At 33.3% G+C, this 25,077-nt stretch overlaps 1 protein-coding gene and 1 pseudogene across 1 annotated transcript; one reads left to right on the top strand and one right to left on the bottom strand.

Moving 5' to 3' along the window:
- The first annotated feature begins 712 nt into the window (after positions 1 to 712).
- Positions 713 to 3,274, top strand: LOC142628988 (stemmadenine O-acetyltransferase-like; annotated as a pseudogene).
- A 19,163-nt stretch (positions 3,275 to 22,437) lies between these two features.
- Positions 22,438 to 23,736, bottom strand: LOC142628986 (17,18-epoxy-17-hydroxycur-19-ene N-malonyltransferase-like). Its single transcript, XM_075802999.1, has one exon. The coding sequence runs from the start codon at positions 23,734 to 23,736 to the stop codon at positions 22,438 to 22,440; it is 1,299 nt and encodes a 432-aa protein (XP_075659114.1).
- Between the last annotated feature and the right edge of the window lie 1,341 nt (positions 23,737 to 25,077).

The following is a 25,077-nucleotide window of genomic DNA, read 5'->3' as shown; positions in this document are numbered from 1 at the left end:
TTAATTAATCAACCTGGCTAATTAATTAGTTAATTCATCACAAGGGGTCAATACATTCTTAGTCTATCACTCTTCTTACAATTTTGTAGGTAATGAGAGTTTATATAGTGCAGATGAAGAAGGGGAAGAGTCACATGAAGCTCCAGTGGTCAATTGTAGGTTAGCCAAGTTGTGAGCAAGTTGCCAAAACACTCTGATACAACAAACATTTGAACTTCTATAATGAGCTTCTCGCATGACTTTTCGCAAGTTGAAGCAGTCGCGAGCCAATCACAAATCTCCTTCTTGTTCAGTTCTTCACCAAAATGTAAACTAAACCCATTATATTTATCCCACATAAATACAGGTAAATTAATGAAATAAATCCATTTAAATTGGCACATAATCAAAGCCAACAAAATAACATAGAAAATCACAACTTTAAACTCCCAAAGGTGGTTTTGCACTAACTCATTGGACAAAGTCAGCCTCTACCCCTCTCACATGACAAATCTTTGCTTTTAAATCCTTAATTACTGTATTTTATTGTTATATTCAACTTGACTTTGAGATTATTATACATGGTGGTTGTACATGATAATCTAAATTAGAATCATTTCTTAGTAACAACCGTTAAAATGATTGAAACTGCTAGTGTTAATTAAAATTCTAAAATATTATCAGTCAGTCCTATGTTTGTAAAAAAAAAATCGATAACTTAGATTAATACTCCATGAGCAGGAAGAGTGAGGTAATGCTTTGTTTTATTTGACTTTTGTTTTCATCTCAATCCCATTACCCGTCCGGCAAGCTCTATTTAAGTCCATTGTTACATAACAAAAAAATGCACACAATGAAACAATTAGAATAAGCACCCAACTTGTTTAGATTGGTTTTCATAATGGCAAATTGAACGTCGAAGCAATCTCTAAAGAGATAATTAAGCCTTCTTCTCCAACACCTGACCACTTTAGCCATTACAAAATCTCCTTTATTGATCAAATATCTCCCCCAGTCTATAATCCTATCGTCCTCTTCTATGCTTCAGATCACACTGACATGACATATCTAACCGCCTTAGGAGCTCTCTCTCAGAGATCTTAACCAGATACTATCCACTATCTGGACGCTTGAAAGAGAACCGTTTCATCCATTGCAATGATGAGGGGATTCCTTACTTTAGAACACAAGTCAAGTGCAAACTCTCTGACGTTATTCAGAATCCAATTCCTGGTGAACTCAACAAGTTAGTCCCTTTTGAACTCGATGCTCTCACTGATATAACCTTTGGTGTCCAGCTCAACGTGTTTGAGTGCGGTGCAATTGGTATTGGAGCATGCATGTCGCATAAGATTGCAGATGCTTTATCATTCATCGTGTTCCTCAAGACTTGGGTTGCCACTACCTTCGGAGATGATGACATAGAGTCTCCCGAATTTGAAGCGGTTATGCTCTTCCCACCGAAGGACTTTGCCGGATATGTCCCTGGTATTGGTATCATAAAGGAGAATATCATAACAAACAGGTATGTGTTTGATGCTTCCATGATAGAAACTCTGAAAATGTGCTGATAGTGAAGGCTTTGAGAACCAGAAACAGCCGTCACGTGTTGAAGCCTTATCAACCTTCATATGGACCCGCTATTTTGCTGCAACTAAAGATGAATCAAGACCACAGAAGTTATTCTCAGTGCAGCATGCAGTGAATCTGCATCCAAGAACCGACCCGCCACAACCACAAGCATCTTACGGAAATCTATATTCCGTTGCAATAACAATTCCGATATTGAAAAATGGGGAGGAGGGTCATGGCCTCATTTGCCAATTACGAGAGGGAATAAGTAAAATCAACAACGATTATGTGAAGAAATTCCAAGAAGGAAGCCAACACTTGAGTTTCATGATAAACCAAGAATGTATTGACCTCTTGTGATGAATTAACCAATTAATTAGTCAAGTTGATTAATTAATCAAATTAACATATAATATGCGTGGCAGCACAAACAAATCACCAACTAAAATAAAATGTAGTAGAAAATAAAGTTGACACGGTGATTTGTTTACGAATGGGTAAAACTTTCAAGGCAAAAACCCCACCAGTTGATTTTAAGATCACCACTCCCAAGAATTCACTATTATCACAATAAGCAGTTACAAGTAAAGGAATCTCAGTACCTTATATCAACCTACAGTTGAACCCTTACTCCAATACCCAATTGGACTTGTTCTGTAATGACAATCTCTCCTTTTAATACACAGCTTCCAGTACGTGATTAACCAATAGATGCGCGGATCATAATACGCGACTTAATCACTAACTTAAGAAAGATATTAGCTACAAAGTTCTTCAGTTCATCAACACGATGAAGATCACGAAACTACTTGGTCACAAAACCCGACGGTGTACAAACGCAGTAGCTTCTTCAAGAGAAAGATGAACTAGGGCATATATCTTTGGTTCACAATATGCTTGTGAAAAACTTTTGCATTGAGGTGCATCATCTGTGATGGCCCTTAAGACAATCCTTATATATGTTTAGGGTTGTGACAAAAGAAAGGCCAAACATCTATTCACGGATTGGATGAAAATCAAAACTAAAAATCTGTTTTTTAAATCTCGATAGATAGCTTATCTATCAAGCAGTTGTCAAGCTTTGGACTGAAACAGCTTTTTAAACCTCGATAGATATTAGTTGTCGAGCTAGCTGTCAAGATTTAAAAACCAGCACTTCTTCACTTGTTTTTTAGACAGACTTGCATAGTTTTAACACTTGAGCTTGAAACCTTGTTCCTTGAAGCATTAAACACATCCTAAATCTACCCAATTACAAGTAAAGTGTGTTTTGTCAAAAGATTAGCTAATTCTAAATTACATATGTTCCTAACATAAATCACATATGTCCTAACATTTCATAAGGGGCCATGCTTCCAAATCCACCAAAGGAGAGATAATTACTTTTAGTTTCAGTAGTTTGTGCAGGTTTCCTCTGTATGAAACTGATTTTGGTTGGGCAAACCCTATCTGGGTTGGCCCGACTGCCCTTACTTTCAAGAACTTGGTTACCTTCATAGATACCCCATCAGGTGATGGAATTGAAGCATATGTTAGCTTGAAGAAAGAAGAAATGGCTAAATTTGAAAGTGACGAGGAGTTCCTAACCTTTGTTTCTCTACCAGGTATTGAAGATATTTCGGAATCAAAGAGCCATGCATCAAGCATACGCAAATTAAGGCTCCTTGAATCAAGCAATCACACCAAAGCAGCTGGCAGCCAAAGTCAAATACATAACAAATAAAGGAAATCCCTCATTAGGATATTTACATTTAATATAAATATTATAATCCCTCAATGGGATATTTACATTTAATGTAAATATTATAATGGCAGTTTTGTTGCCTTTCATTATGTACAAATTCAATATATATATATATATGAAAGTCCCCAGCACATATTGGCCGTGGGTAGGAATTCAGAATCACTTTGTTTCTTTACTTCAGTATTACTCTGTTTCTATACCAGGTATCCAACTGAAGAACTAATGCGTTTTCTAAGGTGTGAATAGACGAGTAAAAGTTGACATTTCCCTTGCTGTTTTATGTCCAATAAATTCAAACCTTTATTTCTTTCTCTCCAAGTCAAATTAATGGATTGAAAAGAAACTATATGTCATCTTTTTTTGTTTTTATCAGTTGTCTTCTTTTGCTTTGGTTTAGTCGTACTAGGGTGGTAAAATAGCCAAGAGTGACATATCACACATGTATCCATAGGAGTAATGTCACTATAGTTGTAATAAAGTAAACTATGAACAGTGTGAGCCTGGCTCAAAAAAATATTTGTTTATGTTCATTTGTTTAGAAAGCAAGCTCAATTCAAACATTAAATTTGGACTTGATAATCAAATAAGTTAAACTCAAACATAATAATATATTTGTAAACAAAATTGTAAACATGAGGACTCGATTTAGCTATATAAATATATATATATATATATATATATATATATAGACACAGTTGTCTAAATATATATTTATATAGATTTGAAATTGGATTGTATAAATTTTTCAATAAGATTATATAACATTAAATTATTATTTGTAGCTTACTAATAATATATATATATATATAGTTTATTTATAGTAAAAATTCATAAAATTGGGAACTTGCAAAATATTCTAATCATGGTTTCACAGTATATAGAAAAAGAATATAAGTTAATCGAATAGCTCATGAATAGGCTCAAACTTGCTTGACAAGAAAATAAACCACTTTTAAACATAAAAATGTTGTCTGATGATGGACTCAAGCTCGACTCGTATTAAAAAAAACATCTAAATGAATAAGCTTAAATTTTGAATACTTGACTCAACTCAGTTCGATTACTGACCTAACTTCAACTATATGTACTATTATGTTCACAGTGTGATAGTAATCAATTACTCAACTGTGAGATGTGTATTATCACTATAAACATTGGATAAGGGTGAATGTAATATAATATGACCACATTGTTTGTCCCTCAAAACCCTTTTTATTGAATTTTCAGTTTCTTGAGTTGACACACGTTCAGCAAGGACCACTTCTAAACTACCAACTCAATCTTAAACATGTATGACCTATTGACTTTTGTTGGGTTCTAAGACTTTAGGTTCAAATGTATTAGAACTTCATTTTGTAATGTTAGCAAACCATAATCAAAATGTTTAGTCTTGTTTTAGAATTGCTCAAAGTATGTTTAAGTGTAAAAGTTGGAATCGAGTGCACTGCAAGATTTACTGTGCAAATCTGCCTGGCGCAATCAATCAAAGCTCGTGCAAATTGTTTTTCCACAGAATTTTCCAACTCAGCCCAAGCCCAGTTTGACATGTAGGGTTTTATGTTTTGTCTTAAGTATAAAAAGGAAAACCCTAGCCACGTTTTGAGATTGCTCTTTATGCTGTTTGTGTGAATCTCTTGTGAGATCTAGAGGTGTTTGCCTTCACATATACTTAGGGTTATCAAGATCTAGATTGATGTCAAGAGCTTGGTGATCAATTCATTTGTAGATTCAAGAGCTTAAAGATATACAAGCGAGAGTGCTTGTACTTGCTGGGAATCTAAGAAAGAAGTAGTCCGTGGACTTAGAGCTATCACGTGATCATGGTAGTAAGTTTCCTACTCAAGGTAACAATAGAATATTAGTGGTCTAAGTTCTTTCATAGTGGATTTGTTTTGCCTTAAGGATACACTACAAAAAAATCGTTCTGTCCCAGCGTTTTTTTCCCAGCGCTTTTAAAAAACGCCGTAATAGATAAGTCTGTACCAGCGCTTTTTAAAAGCGCTGGTATAGGAAACCCTATTACGGCAGCTCAAAACCGGCGCTTTATAAATCGCTACAATAGGAGACCTATAGCGGCGGTTTTTAAAAACCCTGGTATAGGATGCCCTATTGCAGCGTTTTATAACCGCCGCTATAGGTTAGGGTAATTTTTTTTTTTAATTAATTTAATATTTGAAATTATCCTATCCCAGCGCTTGAAAAGCGCTGGAATAGGGTAATCTAAGGGCCGCTTCAAAATGCGCTGGGATAGGGTCACCCCATAAGGAAATGGAAAAATGCCTATCCCAGCGCTTTTTGAAGCGCTGGTCACCCTATTCCAGCGCTTCAAAAAGCGCTGGGATAGGGTCAAAAAACGCTGCAATAGGTCCTTCGTACCACTGAAAAAATTTCAGACTTCCCTCTTATATTTTTTAGCTTGGCACCACTTTGGCCTCTCATTTTTGGTCTCCCACTTCTTTCGTTTAGACCTTTCCCTCTAACCCACCCTTTTCTTCCTCATTTTCATGTTGGTCTCTCTCTTTCTCTCTCTCTCTCTCTCTCTCTCTCTCTCTCTTGCTTTTCTTGTGCTGCAGCCTCTCCCTTCCTCTCACCCAAATCTTACTCCCTCTTCATCTCTCATGAACAGCCACCGTTAGATCATCCCTCTAGCCTCCATATACTCCTTCATTTGTGGCTTTTCCCAACAAGATTTTAAGGTAAAAATCTAAGCTTTTTGCTCAATTTCTTTTATGAAATCCTTTGGGTTTTGCTATTCAATGATTATTATAGTAAATACTTGATGGGTTTTGGTGAATAATGTTAGATTAGAGGGTTAAGATGATTTGGGTACCAATGGCTTTGTTAAAATCCAAAAATTTCATATCATTTGAAGAGTTTTTGCTTTAGGTTTTGCTATTCAATGATTATTATAGTAAATACTTGATGGGTTTTGGTGAATAATGTTAGATTAGAGGGTTAAGATGATTTGGGTACCAATGGCTTTGTTAAAATCCAAAAATTTCATATCATTTGAAGAGTTTTTGCTTTGGGTTTTGCTATTCAATGATTATTATAGTAAATACTTGATGGGTTTTGGTGAATAATGTTAGATTAGAGGGTTAAGATGATTTGGGTACCAATGGCTTTGTTAAAATCCGAAAATTTCATATCATTTGAAGAGTTTTTGCTTTGGGTTTTGCTATTCAATGATTATTATAGTAAATACTTGATGGGTTTTGGTGAATAATGTTAGATTAGAGGGTTAAGATGATTTGGGTACCAATGGCTTTGTTAAAATCCGAAAATTTCATATCATTTAAAGAGTTTTTGCTTTGATAAAAAGTTTTGGTTGATTAGTTTGCTAATGGGTATTTGAAGGTTGGTTTGCTAGATCAACTATATGGGTCTTGTTGTTGCATATGTTGATATGAGTTGATTTTTAGAATTTATTCTTTGCATTTTAAATGACTTTGGCAAATATGGGTGTGAGTGAAGTGATAATTTTTTATGGGGTTTCCATCTTTGTTGATGGTTTCACGGTTCCTTCCAGTCAGGTTCAATCGCTTTTTATAATAATTCTTCGTTGAACCGTGCTTGGTTGCCGAGAAATTAAACAAGAATAGTAAAAAAGAGATATGAAAGTTGGACACTTAGACCTTATAATAAATTTTTCTAGTTCTTGGTCCTGAACTCTGAACCTTTTGAATTATTTAAAAAACAGGACAATGACTTTAAAAATTCTTCTTGGGTTAGATTGGGGATTAGTTTGTCTATATTTTTTTGGGATTGGATAAGACTTTCATATGGTTGAATCAAGAGACATGGATTTGAATGTGGGATAAGAATGTGTATGTTCATGCTCAAACTATATACCTTTTTATCTTGTTTAAGTCTAAGCTTTCATAAAATTTATAGCTATATTACACCTCCAACTAAAATGGAGGCCTTCCTTAAAGTATTATATGAGAATTCAAAGCCATAGTGGTTCTATTTTTATTTTTATTTTCCTACTGTGAGGGTTTCGAGAATTATGTGATTATGTGTAGTTGTAAGTTGTAATTGATTAGATGTGCTCAAATTGTAAATTTTATAATGCGCATTGTGATATATATGGTTGCTAATTTCCAATTATTTGGTTTACAAACTCTAACTAAAGAAACTAAGTCATGAAAATGGTCTGGATAGGTGGCCATATAGGAAGTTAGACTTCTAAGGTCCCCTAATTTGTGTTCATGTTTCGAATTGCTTGGCTATACTAAAAATAGCTCTTTCATTCATTTTCTCTGTGTTTTATCATTTGTACATATTTGTATCTCCTTTTTGCAAGTAGTGAGATTCATTTGTGAATCACATAGCAAGAGTGTGTTGTGTATATTTTATCTCATCAGTGATTGCTATTTGTACTTGTGTGTGTGTGTGTGTGCGCGTGTATGTGAGGTGAATTACTAATGCATTAGCTTCGCAAGCTCTGCAATTTACTAATTCTGATATTGTATGTCCCTAAATTATTACCCCAAGACCAACTGGTTGGCATGTCCATAATTTCTGAGTTTAGAGGTGAATGTTGGTTTGCTTAAAATAAAATAATTTTGTAGATGGTTAATGAGATGAAGAAACATGTAGAAACATTGACTGACACTTCTTTTGTTTTTATACTTAAAAGTAGTAAATGACAGCAAGAAATGTCAGTTCAAAACTTCAAATGCTTATCTATGAAGTAGCTAAGTTTATCACATGTACTGTTATTGTCTAAGATGTTTACAATTATTGTAAAATAAATCAATTCTTTTAACTTATCAAAAAAGAAAAGAAAAGAAAAAGGAAATTACATCTTTTTCTATTACCCTTTCATTTTCATCCCCAATATGTTTGTAAACCCTGTGCTTGAAATCAAATTGGACTGGACGGTGAAATCTAATATGGTTCATCCTTAGCAATAGTAATATGCTAATATGCATCTTAGAACAATTTCAAATGTAACAAGTTACACTATGAGTGGTATAATTGTTATGCATGTCTTGGACTGATATTTGGTTGGCATATCCCCAGGGGCATCGGATTCTGTTTGTATGATAATCTTCATTTTTCTGCATTTTAATAAAACTTTTCCTTATATAAAAAAAACAAAAAATTGTTGTACTTCAGAGTTGTGTTTGTTTATAATCTCTAGCTACTCCTTTCCCATATGAAGTTAAGCTTAGTAAACTTATGTTCTGTATGCACACACAGGGAGGAATGTACACCTAGGCAGTTGCTTAATTTACATTTTTTGGTATTGGATTGTTTTAAAGTACAAGTCAATATCAGTTCATGTAATTTTGACCACTATCAGAAAATATATGATTAACTGTTAAGAGAGAATGTAGAAGCTTGGCTGATTATAAGAGAGAAAGTGGTTTGGGATTATAAGTTGGGTTGATTATTTTCTTTTTAAGTTATTTTGTTCTGCTGCAAGCTTTGTTCATGTACTAGTTTATCTGTATGTATGCATGTCAGCATTGTGATTTCTTTTCTAAACCATGACAATTTTTTCATGATTTGTAACAACAAATTTGTTCAAGTTGCTTCTTAAGTATAGTTGATAGTTCCAATATTCTCAAATGTACTTAGAGAAAGGCATCAACAACTTACCTAACCTGAGTTGTTCACATATTTCTTTCCATTTTCTTATTTGTCATTTGATTTTCTTGTTATTTTCTCTTTTGGGCTGTTTAGAATTCTGATTGAAAGTGGGATTTTTTTGCATGAAGATCCCTATAGATTCTCTTGGTAAGATTTATAAGTGAAGCCGTAAAAAGAAAAAAAGGATCTTATTCACTCGCCCTTTCCTTCTTTCGAAAAGTTAGGCTTTACTGTGGGACCATAATAAGTAAAATACTTATACATGAAGGTCCATCAACTTGGGAGATCTCTAAAAGACAAAAGTCAAATTGCCTTATTCTCTCGCCTCTTAAGGCTTTGTATACTACTTGTGTGTTCTGTGGGTATTCTAGTTCTCCATAAAATCTAATATTATTGAGACCATTTCAAACATATTGAGGTAAGTCACTAAGAATTTGCATATAGAATAAACAACCAAGAAAAAGAAAAATAGAGAGAACTAGGAATAATAAATACACCCACTTAAAACTATTGTCCTTGAACTTACTTTCCTTTTCCCATGTTGCAAGTATCCTTGCGTAATCTACGCTACTATCAAAAGATTGATGACATATTTTTTATCCTCCTCACTGTGCCACTGCCGATGAAGCCTAGGCCTCCTAACAGTAAGTTTTTAAAATTTTTTGGTTTGATTTTTGGTTTAGGGTTTCGATTTTGGGTTCAAGTGGATGTTTTTTTTAGGTTTTTGATTCATGGGGTTTATATATTTTGTTGTTTTCTTTCAGGAACAAAAGGGTCTCTCTCTCAATCTCACGTAGACCTCTCTTCATTACCATTTGATTTTGTTTCAGGTATTGATTCTTGACTTTTTGTTGCTTTTAGCTCAAGTTGTAGCTTTTAGTTGCTTTTACCCTTTTTTTAGGGGTGATGTGTAATGGCAGTTAGAGGATTGAACCACATGTATCCAAGGCACTAGTTTTCATACCACAGATAAGTAATGTGTAATTGTCTCACATTACAAGTGGACAAAGTATAATTATCTCTAAAATGTTTATTAGTTTTGATCATCCCCAAGTATGATTCATCACTTTTGAACCTTTGATATATAATAAACTACACCTACCATTGTTGATGTTTAATCACCAAATATTTCATTTTTATGTAATGGTCACCTATCATAGTAGTGAGTAATGGTCAGCCGTTGCAGTGAGTGGTAGCTTATTTGAAGTTTACCTTATTCTTTCCGTGGTCAAACACTAGGATTGCTAAAGGGTGAGTAAGATCTCGCTTCTTAATTCCCTTAAATTGTAAAATAATGTGTCTGCATTACTGTCGTGGTGGGTTGTTGTTTTGGAGCAAGCGGGTGGCTTGCATGGAGAGAAAAGGTGGAGTATTTTCTATTAGGAGTGTTGTTTGTTTTGTGACTTACATTTTTGAAACTCAATGTGCAATGGTGAAATCGTAGTGTAGGTGCGCCTCATAACATTCTAGACATTTGGGATGTATTATTTTATGTATAATATTCTAGACATTTGGGATGTAATTATTGATATGGTGTAATTAAATATATTTAGTTTCTTGGTTAAATGTAGTATGGTATTTTCTATTGAAAAATATGAATTGTGGCTGTCATTATGCTTGCTATAAAATAGGTATTGAAAAATATGTATTTTAAGTACACTAAAGGTGCTAAATTTTTTTTTAAATGACCTATACCAACGCTTTTGAAAGCGCTGGCATAGGTCCTTTTAAATTTTGGTCATTCAAGACTTATCCTGCCGCTTTTGGGAACGCCGGAATAATAGCAATGCCTTATCCCAGCCATTTTCAAAAGCGCTCGGTATAGGTCTTTTAAATTATATTCATTCATGACCTATACCGCTTTTGAAAGCGCAGTATCGGCATAGGTAGTACCTATTCCAGCACTCCTAAAAGCGCTGGTATAGGTCTTGAATGCATATAATTTAAAAGGCCTATACCAGCGTTTTCAAAAGCGCTGGGATAGGGCGTATGCCTTTCCTGGCGCTTTTGAAAAACGCTGGTATAGGTCTAGTGACCCTATACCGACTATCACTGCGCGGCGGTTTGAAGCGCTAGGAAAAAAAACGCCGGGATAGGAATTTTGACCCTATCCCAGCGCTTTTTGGGGCTATCCCAGCGGTTTTGAAAACGCTGGGATAGCCCCATTTTTTTGTAGTGATAGTTAGGTTAAATCCTCTCTAGGTTTTTTACCGGTTTGATTTTCCTGAGTTGTCATATCGTTGTGTTATGTATTTTCCACACTTATCAATGATATGATTTATATGTGTTAACCTAGATCTGCATAGTTTACCTAAGTTAATCACTTGGCTAAACAACTAAGTTAATCTGGTTGTGTTTTTAGGGGTCCAAAAACTGTACAACTTTCTTTTATCTCCCCAAACTATAGCCACTTTTGTGCTGGGTCTCTAAGGCTCTAAGCCTCTTAACCCTTTAGAAGACCAAAGGCAGAAAATAAATAAACGTCGAACACAAGAGACCAAAGGTTTTGATTATTTCACCTCAAAAAATATCCCACTCTTTTACCTCATTTTCACTCCTTTTTTTATGTATAAAATCTAATTTAAAACTACGGGTATTGTGTGAAAAATTTCACTTTCAAAAGTGTTAAATAATAATTAGGCAAGAAAGAAAAAGGACATTAAGCTTTGAAAGAGAAAAACTATTTTACACATATTTATAACTTAAAACATGACACTGTTTCAATTATAAAAACACACTATGTGAAAGAAATACTACCCAACTTTGAAGCCTTTCCTCCAAGAATGGACCACAAGCTGAAGAAAGTCAAAAAACTTGAACCCACAACCTTATGTTATCAGGAGGCGGATTAATCCAAGTTTAACCCAGGTTCATCAAGCATTTTTTTTTTTTTTAAGAGAAAGGCTTTCTTTAAAATTGGTTTTTAAAACTTTTCAACAACTTAAGTGATAATTACAATGATCATCCAAGTGTATTTTAATCAATCTGATTAAAAGATCATACATGACAATAATCACCATGCACCTGATGAGAATTAGAATTGGGGGATGATTTGGAGAAAAATTATGCTATTTAATTTACTACCAGCTTGATCTTAACCTGTATAACCCATTGACTTTCTTCTATCTTCCCAAACTATAGCCAGTTTTATACTGGACCATCAAGGCTCTAACCTTTTTATGACCAAAATGGAAAATTAAAGTTATATGTACATACAAGAGGGTGGTGAAAAAAAAAGACCTAAAAGTATATCATGGCTTCAATGGAACTATATTTGTTAAAGAAAGAAAGAGGACATTAAGGTTGAGTAATGCTATATGCATATACAACAATTTTCACAAGAATTGAGTTAGCATTTTTTTATTTTTTTAACTTGGAATCAATACCGATTATATATTAATTATTTTATCATTTTTTTTTATATACAAGATAGAATTCTACTCTAACTTAATCTAAGTGTATATGTGTATGAAGCTCCCTTCTGGAGACTTAAATCCCGGCATTTGCCCTCCACACTCCACAAGCACTTATACTTGTGGAGTGACCATCGCACCAAGGGTGTGCGGTGGTATTTTATCATTTATTATTAATAACTTGTGAATTATGAAATATCTTGTCAAAAATTGTGTTTAGAACGTCATTGCATTAAAACCTTGCCTCCACGGGAGGAACACGAGCTAAAATGACCTAGGCCCACAACCTTATGCTTATTGGGAGGAGAGTTAAGCCAAGTTTGATTAACTGAGGTTGATTGAGCATATTTTCTATTAACTATATAAAAAGAGCCAAAAGGCTAAGGAATAGTGCTTTTGGCTTAGTCAAGTTTTGGACTCATGCTATTGCTACTAAAAAATACATTGTTTCATACTTATTCAGGGGCTTTGGTTTGGTCAATTTGCTGAGCTGACTTTTATTTTATTTAAGTACGTCAGTTTTTTTTAATATTTATATGCTTATATTGGTTTAGGAGGTTTTTTTTTTTTTTTGTGGGATACAACAATTTGTCACAATTGTTGAAGTGTTAGTTTCTTATCTATCAACTATATAAAAATATCCAAAAGGCTAAGAAATAGACTGAATGGTACTTTTGGTTTAGTCAAGTTTTGAACGCATACTAATGCTACTAAAAAACACACTGTTTTATACTTATTCAAGGGCTTTGGTTTAGTCAATTGGTGAACTGTTTTCTTTTTTTCAAGTACATTTGCTAAACTAAACTAGGTCAAAATGTGTCATGTACTTGAACATATTCAAGGGGCTTGATTACATGTGAAAAGGTGTTAGACACCCCATAACGCCTGATCGTAATCGATACCAAATTTGATTATCCCTTGGTATTTGTGTGAAATGCAATATAAATAGAATACTCAACCAATTTTGGGGTAATATGTCTGAGATTGGTACATGAGATAAGATATCAATTGTTTTAATTTAGGGGAAAAGGCAAAATAGTTTTAGGATAGATATTAAATCTCACCACCCATTGCAGCCACATTAGAAGTTGGTAGGATCTCATCATTTCATGATGAATGATGCAGTAATGAAAGAGTAAACTAACTGGGAATCCACAAAGGGGGAATTCCTTCGAGGATCTCATTTGCCAATGCAGTTGTAATTTGGAAAAACCAAGGTTTTGCATTTCAAAACGTTTTTGACATGGGAAACTAAAGAACCAATTGCAGACACTCGATTTTGCACTCATAATTTAATCTTGAAAGATGGCTAAAATGATCATTCATATACCCAAGAAATTAGAGTTGCATTACTTGCATTAAATCATCCATTGCATGTTATGAAAATGATCTTGAGATTCTAATATGCATGACGGTATGCCCGATTCCCAAATCGGATCGTCGAATTGAAAGATATCACATGATTAAGTTTTCACGGTCTACATGCATTTCGTTTGGGTGGAACCGATCATGTGTGATTAATTTAAATTAATTCTGATTAGTTAAACAATTAAAATTAATTAAATAATTTTGTGATTGGTTGTTAGTTTTTGTCAAAAATAAGTCTGCTTGCATGGGAATAAAATGAATAACAAAGATAAAACAAATAAATAAAATTGGTGTGTACATTATTAGGCTTAAATATCAATTTAACAATGAAATAAAATTGGTGTGTACATTATGAGGCAAAACAAAAAGAAACTTACATGATTGCAAGCTTGTTTTCTTGGAGATGTGAGAGTTATATGATGTAACTCCTTAGGTGATAGTCTCTTTCAAACTTATGTAATGAATGATGTAGAAATTATGATTGATTACTATCTACTTATCACCTCACATGTATTTCAAGCTATTACTAGTTGCACGCACTACACAAGTTATTCTTTGCTAAACTTATTACATGATTGTGTGTGAATTTGTTTTAGTCATCCAAGATTATGTTTTCTATGGTGCTTGATACAAAATATGTTTAAGGGTTGGCAAAAATTGTGTTTTTGATGATTAAAAACCTTGTTTTGAAGTTCTGGGTTGAAAACAAATGTTTTTTAAAAAATTTTAAACTCATTCTCATGCATTTCATTCAGGAAATTCCTTGGTTTGAGTAGTTTATGCATAATCTTCTATAGTTTTTCAAAAATTCAGTTTTCCAGAATTTCGATCAATGGAATTTGTTTTTCACAAGGAAATCAATACCGTACTGGAGGCTGTACCGGTTTGGCCAGCGGTACGATATATTTCAGGTACCGGTGTACCATGTCGGGTTTACCACTATTTTATATATATTATATACACACACACACAAAATCTCTAGAACCATGTTTATAAGCAAATAATATTTCACTTATTGTTTATCTCTAGCTCACATATCAGCCTATTAATTAATAAAAATATAATAAAAATTTAAAACTAGTGAGTGACAATAGTTGAATATTCAGCACAAAGGAAAAAAAAAAAAGACAATAGTTGAAAATTTGAAATAAATGATGTGATTGAAATTTCAAACTTGTTTTTTAAGTCTTAAAGGTCCTGGAGCTATAGGTCCATGGTTTGCTCTGGGCCGTTCCTTGTTTGAAAACCTCCTGAGCCGGGCCTCTTTTGTTTTCCTTTTGATTAATATATTTCTATCTTTTCAGTCAAAAAAAAATTCAAACTTGTTTCAAATTTCAAAGTCTACACGTGTGGTGTCAGTACACACAAAATAAGACTACAAGAACCACACAAAACAAAAGGACCAAGGGGATGCAGCTATAGTCTAACAAATGAGAAGAAGTGAAAAAAAAAAAAAAAAAAAAAAAAAAAAAAAAAGGAAAGTGAAAGGAACGAAGCTGAAGGAGGAAGAGGATGGGATAATTCAGCTAAATGTTAACAACAACCAACAAAGTGGTGTTGGGCTTAAAGGTGACATGAGCCATTTGGTACTTTTATGTTTTTCTTTTCTTCTAAAGAAGCTTTTTGTACCGGCCGGTTTTTACTTTCCGCCTAAAATGGCCGATATGCCCGTCATAGTCCGATATAGACCGGTATTTTGAGCGGTACAATTTAAGGGTGTTTCGGTACCGTTTTATCCACCAGAACGAGAAATACTGGCTGTACCGGCCGGTACGATACGGTATTAACGTCATTGGTTTTTCGATCAATCGAAAATTTCCAGATTTTTCAAGTCTAGGTTTTGCCTTTCTCGATTGATACTCGATTAATTCTTGACCGATCGAAACTTAAAAATTTTCAGTTTCAAAGTTTTTTACCAAATTTTTTTTCATGCATCATTTATGTTTAGGATTCACATGCATTGCATTTTTTTTTTTTATCCATCTTGCATTTTTGCAGTCATATCTCTTTCTTTCTTTTTTATATGCATACACTTTGCTAAATCGGGTACTCAACTTGATTTAAAAATTGATTGATTAATTTCTAAGCTTTGTACAGTTTAGTATTTGCTATTTTTATGTGTGAACTGCAGAGAATATTTTCCTAAAGAGATATGATAGATAATAATTGTTCAAATATTTTTTCTATTTGATTTGAGTTCAAAAGACCATCTGTTTATAAGTCACATAGTGTCAAGTTTGCATTTATTGAAAGAGATAATATTTTTCTTCACGTGTATCCTTAACTTAGTTGTTAAGTTTGGTTTGTGTGTCTTTATTTTTCCCACCTCCTAAATTTTCCCCAAAACTGTTTTTTCCTAAAACTTTTTTTGTTTTTCCTATTTGTATAGGGGGAGAAGCTTGTTTTTAACCTTTATTGTTCATAGGGGGAGTTGTTGCTCTTCATAGGGGGAGTTGTCTATATTTTCTATAGAGTTGAATTGTTTTGTGTTCCCTTAATTCTCTATTTTCTCTTATTCTCTATTGCATATGTTTTCTGACTATCTTTTGATTGGGTTGTCTTTGTCAATACGTGACAAAAAGGGGGAGAAATAGATAAAATTTGGATAAGGTTTTTAAAATGTTTTGTTTAGGGGGAGATAAAATTGTTTTTGAAAGGGGGAGAATATAAAAAAAGTCTGATGTATCTAACTTAGGGGGAGAGTTAGTTTACTTTTGTTTTTATATTGTGTTTCATTTTGTTTATATGTCTATCTTTCCACACATACGTTGATGTGTTCTTTTGAGTGTTCAAGAAAGACAGATACATTCTGAACAAGACCTTCTACCTCTTCTTGCAACTTTTAGGTTAGGAGTCTTAGATTGGGATTTGTGATGTATTTGGGCATTTTATTGTATTAGGTAGTTCTTGTATTTGAGCATTCTATTTTGTATGTAAGTTTTGTCACGAATTGCCAAAAGGGGAGATTGTTAGGTTCTAAAAGTTTAAAACAATTGGCAAATCGTGAACACAAACTTGTCTAGATATAGATCCTAGAGTCTATAGGTATTATTAGACAATACTCAAGGTGATACAAATCAAGATCCAAGAACAAGCAAGCTGCAAAAAAGAGAATTCAAAATTTTCTTGGTTCGACCGATCGAGAGACGGGCTCGATCGATCGAGATTTGTATCTGCAGAATTTTAATTAAGCCCAAACAGCAATTCAAGCCCAAAAAGGATTAGGAATTTAGATCTACTTCTTCTATTATATAAAGGAAACCCTAAGCACATTTTTATAAGGGCTTTTCAGAGAGAGAAAAGTGTGCCTCTTTTGTATCTAGGGTTTTGTACCCAAAAAGCTCTCTCATATCTTCTACCGGTGTTATTCCTTGAAGAATCTTAAGATCCGGTATTGTAGAAGTTGCTGCATTCTCTAGTCATCAAAGGTGCTAATGATCTAAACCTTCAAGGGTGGTCTTGGAGTCACAAACAGGAGAGTTTGTGTTTTTTATCACAAGTGTGGATGCTTGTGTTGCAAAGGCCTAATAGAGAAGGAGTCCGTAGATTCAAAGCTTGCACGTGGTCGTGTCAGTAAATTCTACATGTGGTAGCAATATGATGTTAGTAGTCTAAGCCTTATTATAAACTTCGATTCTCTATAGTGGATTTGCTTTTTACCTTGAGGATAGCTAAGTTAAATCCTCCCCAGGTTTTTTACCGGTTTGGTTTTCCTGGGTGATCATATCATTATGTTCTTTATTTTCCGCTGCTTTACATAATATGACTTTATTGTTTTAACCTAGATCTGAATAATAAACCTAAGTATTCACTTGATTAATTAATTAGATTAAAAAATCTAGTTTATAGGGGTCTAAAAACCAACATTATATATATCTAAAATCTTAATTATAATATTTATTGTTGCTACATTTCAGTTGAGCCACATCAGCAACCAAGTCATTACCTTTTTTCTTTCCAACTTTTTGTATAATTTTTTTAACAAATACTCATTAAGGTGAATTAAAAACTCCATTATATAAAATTTAAAATATCATCTCTTTTAACTCTTCTTCTTATTATTTATTTTCCAACTTATTGTTACAATTTCTCCAACATTTCTCCCTTCCTTTCCTTAAATAATATAATTGTTAAGTGTCAAGATGGTGTCATCCATTAAGACACGTCAATCATATAATACTATGTGCCCCCAAATTACTAATGGAATTGAATGATATGGCCAACATGAAAATGGAATTAAACCTAAAAGATCCAAATAAAAACAATCCGGAAATTTAAGGATCAGAAGTGTAGCTTAGTTTAGGAAAAGTCTTGGGAGTTAGAGTTGCAAATAATGATGTCTTTAGCTTTTAGGATTTTCTGCAACCTTGGCATGGGAATAAGGAGGATCATTGTATTTAGATTTGAACATAACCAACAATATATAAACCACGGGTTAGAGAGGAGGGTTGTATTGTCTCTATTTTGATTGTTTCAAATTTAGTCTCTTTGTCTATTTTGTTCATGCAATGCGATCAATGAATTAGTCTCTTATAATTCTTAATCTGATTGTTACCAACAAAAAAGTAAGTGGAGAAACTTTTTTAGTACTCTGGGAAGATAAGAATGTAAGCCACATATATGCTCGTTCCTTAATAAAATTAAAGTAATATTAGGGACCAACATCTACCATAAATTTTTTTATTAGTGTTAACATGGTTTAATTAGTTTGATTAGAATAACATCATTTTCACATAAGTTGTGTTTGGTAAAGTGAATTTTAGGGAGGATGAGAGAGAGAGAGAGAGAGAGAGAGGTAAAACTTTTTGGAGGGTGTTTCGTTGTGGGGAGAAGGAAAAGATATAGTGGAACCCAAGTATTTTCTCTCCAAACCCACCAAAATGGGGAGAAAACAGGACCGGGGGGGGAGGGGGGGAGAGGGGAATGATGCACCTGGGCTGATGAAAGTTTCATTCATGCCCGATTGCATTTTTTTTTTCATCCAGTTGCTATTTCTTTTCTTTTCTTTTTCGTCCACTTGCACATGCACAATATTTTTGCTAAAAAATGTGTTACTTTTTTGTTTGCACATACACAATTTTTTGTGTTGCTTTTTTTTTAATAGGGACATAATTGTAAATTTATATCAAATTCTTTTTTCCATCCTCTCATTTTTCTTCTCAACCAAGTAAATAAGTTTTATATCTCTTCTGTTTTTCATCTTCCCAACCAAACACAAATCAGAGAAAACTAATCTATCCTCGCAGTTTTCTATCCCCCTTCCCATTTTCTATCCTCCTACTTTTCCACTCCTCCAACTAAATGGGCCTTTAAGTTTGCAACTGGCACCACTTTTTTATTCATCAATCACAACAAGATAAGTCAACAATTGAGAAAAAAATTTAAAATATATTTTTAATTATTATTAATATTATATCATGTTTGCATCTATCATTAATTCAAAATCGATTATATGAATAAGAGAAGTGCATGTCATGACTAATCAATCAAAATATATATATATATATATATATGTGTGTGTGTGTGTGTGTGTGTGTGTGTGTGTTCTAGCAAGTAGGCCAAAATGATTAATTAAGTTATAATAAAACTCCTCAAATATAACCTGTATGATATTGTAAATTTCATGGGAGACTCAGCACATATGTATCAAGGTAGTCAATATCGTACCGATACCGGCCGTATCAGCCAGTATGTACCATACCAGTACATATACCGGTATTGAAACGTTAACATTTCGTACCGGTTTAAATACGGATCATACTGGCCGATTTCGGGCAATACCAACCAGTACAGGGAAAAAAAAGTTTTTTTTTTTAGTTTTGTAATTTTTGAATTTTTGTAAAAACAGAATGGTAATTTACTTGCATTAACTTATTAGTATTATTTGTTTTCTTAATATGCAATGAACAATTAATCTTTCTATTTTTTATATTGTGTTTTTTTTCTTTCAATTGATGTTAAAGTCTAAAATCATGAATAATTTGTTCTGAATTAATATAATGTTTTATGATAAATTTTTATATTTATTATAATATATATACACACACACATACATACATACCTACGTACATACATACATACATATATATATATATATATATATAACGATAAACCCAAAACGGTACACCGGTATTGACCAGTACTGAAATATATCATTCTACTGATCAAACCGATACAGCCTCCGATACGAGATTGACTCCCTTGATGTATGCAACACATAATAAATACAACCCACATCATATTCAAAGTTTGACAAGAATGGATTTGCATTTTTCTTAACACAGTGCCATAGATGTTACTACTATTAGTTATAAGTCACAATCATATCTTCTCATATCATGCCAAATGACATTTGGAACGCATGCTTGTGTATGAGTGAATGCATCGATCCATACAAAAAAAAAAATCGTAATTATTTCAAATTAATTATAACCGGTAGTACGTCCCCTAATTTTTTAACATAAGCTATAAATTAATTTATATTCCATTAAAAGTCTAAAGGCTAGCTCATTCCTTATGGTTTATATTTTACTTCCATATAGTACTTATTTGTTTTATCCACAATACCTCATCAATGTCATAGTTGCCGTTGTAATTTGTAATTGCTTAAGCAATACCAATAGTTAGGAAACGTATTAGGAGTTCAAGTTTCAGACAACGATGTTTTTAGCCTACATATAGAATCTTCTTTAACCTTAGAGTGGAAATAAAAAGGGTTATTGTGATTTATAAGACACATATCAAAGCATCAAAGTTAGTTAGAGTCAGAGAAGAAGGTTTTATTGTCTCTCTTGATTATCTCACCTTTAATCTCTATTTCTATTTTTTTTTCATGCAATGAGATCTTTGAGTTACTGATGGTCTCTCATAATTATTCATTTGCATTGTTACCAACAAAAAGAAAGTGAAACTTTTTTGTTACTATGAGAAGATAATTAATTAAGATTGTAAGTCACCTGTTCATATTCCTAAATTCCGAGATATTTAAGTAAGCAAAAATCATGTGTCTAGGACACTTGTGCGGGTAGAAAGTACTAACTACATTATAGAGTTTGTTAAATGAAAAAAATTTAGTACCACAACCTTTTATGTCATAACTTTGATATAGTAAACAAAAAAAAATATATATATATATATATATATATAGTAAGTTTATGTGAAAGTAATAGATAGTCAATCACAAACTGTCATATAGTCCTATTAGTTATAAGCAATGAAGTTAATTTCATACCGTACTGGCCGATACAGCCGGAATTTTTCATACGGGTGCTTGGACCGGTACAGGAGCTGGGTTGATTCGTACGTCCTAAATACCAGTGTGTTTCGGCTTGTTTCGGCCATTTCGGCGAATTCCGATGCTTTTCGGCGGTAGATTCGTTCCAGATCGGTACAAACTGAAATGAGTTTTCATAAAAAAAATAAATAAAAAATAAATAAAAAAAAGTTTACTACTTACAGCACCTCTTCACCATTGTTGAACCTTCATCCACCAGTGAGATATTATTAGATCTTGAGGCTTGAGCTTGCTGCCATCCCATAGTAGCTTCTTCAGCTTTTTTCTCTTCCTCATTGTCACTCTTTCTTTAGGCATTTTTGGTCTCGGTTTCTAAACATAATATTAGCATAGAAACCGAAGGAACAAGAGGTCAAGAATCAAGATGACTTTCACTTTTTTACACCTACCCACTCTTTGCTTCTTATTAAATAAAAAATTTAATTATTATTTAACAAAAGTTACTAAGGGGCAGACAAGCCAACGTGGTTTATCTGCCACTCTTTGACTTTTTTATTTTTTTATTTTTTATTTTTGTTTTTTAATTTTTTAGAAAATCATTTACAATTTACTATTCTTTTCTTTTTTACCACTTCTATGCCGAAGGCTTATTATGCTTTTTAATTTTTTTTTTTTTATTGAGTAGTGAAATGGGCTAGGCATTAGCTTAAAATAATTTGAACAAAAGAGGTAAAAATTTGAAATGCAATTAGATATATTAATTTATATATAATTTTTTTATGTGTTACGGTAACTCTGAAACGGTACACCGGTACTGACTAGTACCGAAATATTTCATTCCACTGACCAAAACGAAACGTCTTCCAGTACGGTATTGACTCCATTGGTTATAAGTTATAGCCATATCTTATCAAATTAATCGTGCTAAATGACATTCAACTCGCATGCTTTTGCCTTGAGCTTTGTAACTGAATTAGTACCTTCTCATACACAAAGTATATCTATTATAAAATTTAAAAAATAATTAATTAAATAACTCGCATTCTTTTGTATGATTGAACATGGACACACACAAAAAGTATTGTATAGTTATTTCCAATTAATTTAATTGATTGTACATCCCGTAATTTTTATTAATTTCTATTCCCATTAATTAGTAATGGTGAATAAGAGGAACTAGGAAAGGAATATTTTGCAAAAGTAAAAAATTTCAATCAATTTAACTACGGTTTATCACTAGAAGATAGGGAAATTAGACCCTGTAGCCTTCTGATTAAGTAGGTGAATTAAGAACTTTTGGTCAAGAATTCCCATCTTGGTTAGGGGAAATTTGACCAATTAAAAAATAGTTCAACAATTAGAACAAGTTTCTGATATGTAAGGACACTTCTAAGTCTCAATATACATTATCCAAGACAAAAAGAGAGGTGCACAGATATAACAACAAATAATTCAGATTCACTTAGAAAGCATAAATTAGCTTCATTTGCTTTATTATTGAAAAAACTAAACCAAACTAATTACAATCAATTAACTGAAGTAGGCTTCAAATCAGAGTCCAAAGCACTCGGATTAGAAGAAGCAAATTCAAGAAGCTCTGCATCACGCTCAAATACAGCCATGTCTTGCTCTTCCAAAGTGACAAATACTTCAACCCCATTCCCACTTGTATCCATCAAAAGGATGGCACCATTGATCGCACACCTAGCAACAGTCACCCATATTGGCTTTCCCCACCCAAAATCCGCTTCATATAATGGGAAATTACACCAACTGCTACTTGTATATACAACTTGATTACCACCAATGAATAATTTTCTTGACTCTTTCAAATTCTCTTTTATGGTTGACAACCATTCTTCCCCCCTAAACTTTTTCGCATAAGTGTCGCAAAAATTTGCCATGCTTTCTTTCATTTGACCAACCAAACCATGCAACTCTATATCACTCTCCCCCTCCATTGTTGATACTGCAAAAAGGGAAGCCAAATTTCCCATAGTATTTTCTGGCAAAGGTGGTTCCACCCTTTTACGCATGTTAATTGTTTGGAGTAAAAGGGTTGGTTTTGTGGAACCAGAACTTGATCTAGATGCAGAAATTGCACATTTATAAATAAGTGCAGTCACAACTTCAACACGTGTGGGATTTTTCACTTTGTCACCAACTATGGCCTTGAGGGCAGCTATCTTAGAGGCATCAAATACGAACCTTTTGGAGAAACTGTTTCCTTCTTTAGTGACAGCTTCTGGTAGAATTGGTAGGTCACCTTGTGGGAACATAGAAGCCAAGTTGAACTCAGGAGACAATTTTCCATCTGGGTTACGAGTCATAGTGGCCCAATCATTGATGAACGAGGCCATTGTGGCTGCGTCTCCAACCTTGTGTGACAAGCACACACCAATGGCCATACCTCCACAGTCAAAGTAGCTTATCTGAACAGCCACTAAGCTTCTCAACTTTGAATCTTTCCACTGCAAATCATCTGGAAATAACAGGTTTGTTGTCTCAGCTTTTGGATTCTCGAGGATTTCAGATAGCATACATTTGATTCGAGCTTCTAAAAACACCACTCCTTCATCGTTACAATCAATAGAAACTCTCTGTGTAACTCTACCGGCAAATGGGTAGTAAAAAGAAAGAGTTTTAGATAGGGAATTCTTAAGCTGACTTGATGTATCAGAGCAACACTTTGGGTAGAAATAAACAATTGGAACATAAAGTTCAGGAGAGCGCTGATCAAACAAAGAGAAGCTGTGAGTTCTGAGGTGAGGCGGGGTTGGAGAAGAGGGTTTGATGGTTCCCCTTGACATAATTTCAGGCTGCATGATTTTCAGACCTTTTTTTTTTTTTTTTTGGTCTACGCTAATGTGCAAATCTTATCTGAAGAAAATACTAGGCTCTATCGGTTTATATCATTGCCTGTAATTTCCCTCTACATTAAAGATAAACACATAAGGTTATATAAATCATTGAATTTTCCCAAATATATTATAACGAACGTACGTACGAATGTTATTTAATACCCTGTTGTTATTTTTTTTAATATTCAGGGTACAACGGATCTTTAATAAGGGAATCTTTTTGTACAACTCTTGGGAATATTTGGAGTCAAACAAACAGAGGGGCTGCATTTGGCCTTTTGTATGAGGAACACGGTTCGATTTTCAAGCACCAATGACATGTCAGGTGCAACTATAATGTAGGCTAGACCAAAATGTGATTCCTTTTGCGTATACCAAAATGTGTAAGAACAATGAGTTATTTTAATACAGCACTCATGGAAATACTAAGAGCATTTCTGGTAGGCTCTCCAAAATTTTGTACGGTTTAGAGAATAAACGGTTTCTATTACTTTTTAATTATTTACTTTTTTAAATACACTTTTTAATGAACTTTTTTTTTTTATCTATCCTATTTAAATATTATTTCTTTATTTTTTCTTTAATTTTTCTTTGTTTTTTTTTTTTCAATCTTCCTTCATATATTTCTAATTACTATATTTTTTCAAATACTCAACAACCATATTTTTAAAATCTACCAACAGTAATATTTTTAAATTTTTCTAACGAATCTTGTGAAGCACTTGTGGTAACGATATAGAAGGTTGGAGGTCATCTAATTTTAACTAGAAATTTTTAAAAAAAATAACTAAAAATGTTATATTCACAACACTTTGCACAATACTTTCACAGTAAATCATATGTAATAAGTTGTTGATGTTTCTAATTTGAACTCACTAGTCACCACTGAAATTATTTTTTTGCTCACCAATAATAGCCAATAATAACTTACCACTCAAAATTTATTGTGAAAATATGGTGGTTGCGTTTCTTAATTTTAATTTATTATTCCATTTTTTATTTTTCCTTTATTTCTTTATTTTTTTCATCCATATGATTTCTTTTTTTCTTTTTCTTTTTCTTTTTTTCCCTCTTTTTTCTCCTCCACACACGTACCCTTGCTCTTTTCTTTTTTTCCCTCTTTCCTTTTTTTTTCCCTACCACTTCCTCCAAACTCCAAAACATTCCACAGAGCTCTCTTTCTTTCTCTTTCTTCTTTTTATTTTCTTTCTTCCTTTCTCTTTTTTCTCTTACCACTTCGTCCACAAGTTTCTTTCCCCTTATCCCATCAAAACACACAAACTTAAAGGTCACACACAACCACAC

This window comes from Castanea sativa, chromosome 3, assembly GCF_040712315.1.
Source record: "Castanea sativa cultivar Marrone di Chiusa Pesio chromosome 3, ASM4071231v1".
In the NCBI taxonomy this organism is placed as follows: Eukaryota; Viridiplantae; Streptophyta; class Magnoliopsida; order Fagales; family Fagaceae; genus Castanea; species Castanea sativa.
This window is presented reverse-complemented; position numbering and strand designations above follow the sequence as displayed.